Source organism: Nanorana parkeri, unplaced genomic scaffold, assembly GCF_000935625.1.
Source record: "Nanorana parkeri isolate BGI_ZX_2015 unplaced genomic scaffold, ASM93562v1 scaffold42, whole genome shotgun sequence".
NCBI classification, from domain to species: domain Eukaryota; kingdom Metazoa; phylum Chordata; class Amphibia; order Anura; family Dicroglossidae; genus Nanorana; species Nanorana parkeri.
This window is the reverse complement of record NW_017306310.1, coordinates 2,637,090-2,640,414: the sequence shown is the minus strand read 5'-3', so window position 1 is coordinate 2,640,414 and position 3,325 is coordinate 2,637,090. Positions and strand designations below refer to the sequence as shown.

Below are 3,325 nucleotides of genomic sequence, written 5' to 3'. Positions count from 1 at the left end.
GAAAAGGACCATGGTGATGTGCCGCCGGGGGGGGGGGGTCCTGATTTTGGGTTCTGAGCAGACATCAGATAAGAAGTTCAGGCGTTAAAGGAAAATGCTACATCTCCCAAATCTGTGAGAGATGGAGGAGTTAAGTAACTGGGCCAGTCACCGCCTGACTCCTGAAATAGCCTCAGCTGTGGCAAAGAACTGGCCGCACACACCGCCATGCTGCCTTCACCCATACAAAGACATTCAGATTCGCTAAGTTACAACTACTTTCCATAATGACTGTTATTTTCAGCAATGAGGGACAATGAGAGATGAAAACAACAATTGTTATGGCAACTTACACGTGATATAACTTGGTGAATTGACATGTAAACGTTAAGGTTTTCACAAGTGTTATTTGTCATAATAATTGTTATTTTCAGCCATGTGACCCGTATTTTCAGTTTCATTGTTGAAAATAACAGTAATTACAGAAAATAGCAATATTTAGCATAGTGAATGAACCCTTTCCTTAGATTACACTTTACACTCGGGTTATGAAATAACAGAAAGTGAGAACTGTATAGATCTGGTTTTATTTCTCTACTAGTCTTACATGGCTCAGAATCCACTGAAATAAGATCAGATACAAAGACAGGTAATGGCCCACTTAATACCCAGACAGGTAACGACCCTCCAGTCACAAAGTACAGCATCACATTCTTAGAACAAAACATTTCTCATTGCCTCAGCATTCAATCCTGCTTTTTCCATGTCCCACCAGAGCCATTGTATCCCGTGCTTCAATGTCCCACCAGAGCCATTGTATCCCGTGCTTCAATGTCCCACCAGAGCCATTGTATCCCGTGCTTCAATGTCCCACCAGAGCCATTGTATCCCGTGCTTCAATGTCCCACCAGAGCCATTGTATCCCGTGCTTCAATGTCCCACCAGAGCCATTGTATCCCGTGCGTCAATGCCCCACCAGAGCCATTGTATCCCGTGCTTCAATGCCCCACCAGAGCCATTGTATCCCGTGCTTCAATGTCCCACCAGAGCCATTGTATCCTGTGCTTCAATGTCCCACCAGAGCCATTGTATCCTGTGCTTCAATGTCCCTCAGTATTCCAACCAGATCCATTGTACCCTGTCTTTTAGTGTTCCCCAGAGTCATTGTATCCTGTGCTTCAGTGTCCCACTAGAGCCATGGTAACCTTAACCTCAGTGACCCACCAAATATATTGTAACCTGTCCCTCAGTATTCCAACCGGAGCCATTGTAGCCTATCCCAGGTTGTGCCAACAGAGCCATTGTATCTTGTCCCTCAGGGTCCAACCAGGGCCATTTTATCCTGTGCTTAAGTGTCCAACCCGAGCCATTGTAGCCTGTCCCTCTGTGACCTGTCAGATAAAACTGTAACCTGTCCCTCAGTATCCCACAAGAGCCAGTGTATCCTATGCCTCAGTGTCCCCCCCAGATACACTGTATCCTGTCCCTTACTGTCCAACCAGAGTCATTGTATCCTGTCCTGAGTGGTGTCCCCCTATAAATACTGTATCCTGTCCTCAGTGTCCCCTCATATACATTGTAACTTGTCCATCGATGTCCCCCCATATACATTGCATCATGTCCTCAGTGTCATTGTTACTTGTCCCCCCATATACATGGTATCCTGCACCTCAGTGTCCCTTTAGTCGGACACGACATGTCACACTCGTCCTGCTAGGAGGTGACAGCCCTGGAGTAACACCACAGTATAAGTAGTCAGGAGACGAGCACTCACCCCGCGCCGCCAGAAACAGGCAGAAAGTCAGGAAAGTGGTGAGGAGTGTGTGGCAGGCTGTGGCCCCGGACATAGTGGCCCCCGATATGGTTCTCCCCTCCTGGTGTCAGCTCCGAAATTTTGGCCGCTCCGGGCAGATCTCACACCAGCTCCGCTCCCGCAGCTCCAGATTGCAGTTTGTGACCACGTGACAGCGGAGCTCCACCAATCAGCGGCGGTTGTGAGGCAGAGCCAGCTCGGTGCTGTATACAAGGAGCGGCGGGGGGGGTGGTTTGTTGTGTCTGCAGACAGCTGATGAGGACAACGTGTGCTGTACCCCGCCGTGTGACTCATACCGATCACCGGGATCCCGCCGTGTGACTTATACCGATCACCGGGACCCCGCCGTGTGACTCATACTGATCACCGGGGATGTGTGCACACACATCTCTCTCTCTCTCATTTTCATCCTCACTCTCTGCTGTTACTTGTTGATCACATTTCTGGATGGGCGAGCAAACAATGGCTCACCATCAGGTGTGGAACTACAAGTCTCAGCAGTGCTGGATCAGACACAACCTGTCACCACTATATCATGCCCTTCCATGGGTCAGACAGTATGGCTTGGCTGTAGATGGATTGCTGCAACCATTGACAGTTCCACCTGTTGTTCTGGAAATGACAAATGTTGCCAGGAGGATGGAGAATGCTCAGAATTGTTCAACATTTCTGTTTTTCATATCTGTAAATATTTTAGTGTTGCAGATATAGAAAAACGAATCTTTAGTTGCCAAAACGTTTAAAGCAGAACTGTGACCAAGATTTTAGTTTTGGATAGGGTAAGGAAGGGTTAAAACCCCTATTTGTTGCCAATTGTTTCCCATTGGAGAGATTTCACTTCCTGGCTGAAAGGCACAGCAGGAAGTGAGAGGTAATCACTCCAAAGTGCTGGAAATCCTAGGTGGTCAGAACTAGAGCCCCCATTGGAAGATTTCCCAGCTATTCCTGTTCTGGTGACAACCAACTTTCAGTGATAATGGTCACCAGGACAAATAGAGAGGACAGCAATAACAACCTAAAAAAAGGGTTCTAGTCCGTCTCCACTCTATCTAAAGCTAAAACAAGTTTCGTTTTCAATTGTACGTTAAAAAGCTGTTTCAACGGTTAGTTCACCTTGCTGCACATTTTTCATTCACTTTCCAGAGGATGTTAAAACAGCTGCTCCGCTCCCTCTGCATACCTGTAGATCCTGAACGACCTGTCTGTAAAAATCTCTAGGTGATTGATCTCCCTCTGTCAGGGCTAAACAGCAGGATGGGCTGGATGTTAGGAGTGCGCCCCCGCCCCTGGCACTTTCAAACTGCCCATGCGCAGTGCGCACGCTCTCCTTCCAGCGTCAGCAGCTAGAGGGAGAGAAGTGCTTTGTAATGTGCTGGGGATGATGGAAAGCACGGTGGATTTTTTTGAAAAATGTGCACAAAGGTGAACTATCCCTTTAAAGTGTAGACCGATCAGCCATAACATTATGACCCCCACCTAATATTGCCTGTGTTATTCACAAAAGGGTGAAGAGTTTGGAGAAGGCAGGAGAAG

The 3,325-nt window shown here is 47.6% G+C and overlaps 1 protein-coding gene across 2 annotated transcripts in view; it reads right to left on the bottom strand.

Moving 5' to 3' along the window:
* MFGE8 (milk fat globule-EGF factor 8 protein) overlaps positions 1–1,868 on the bottom strand; it is a 47,868-nt gene extending 46,000 nt beyond the window's left edge. For both annotated transcript variants that reach the window (XM_018571906.1, XM_018571913.1), the window contains exon 1: positions 1,754–1,868. In XM_018571906.1, the coding sequence (XP_018427408.1) occupies positions 1,754–1,826 (73 nt within the window). In that variant the 5' untranslated portion in view covers positions 1,827–1,868. The remainder of the gene's footprint in view (positions 1–1,753) is intronic.
* Positions 1,869–3,325: the final 1,457 nt, after the last annotated feature.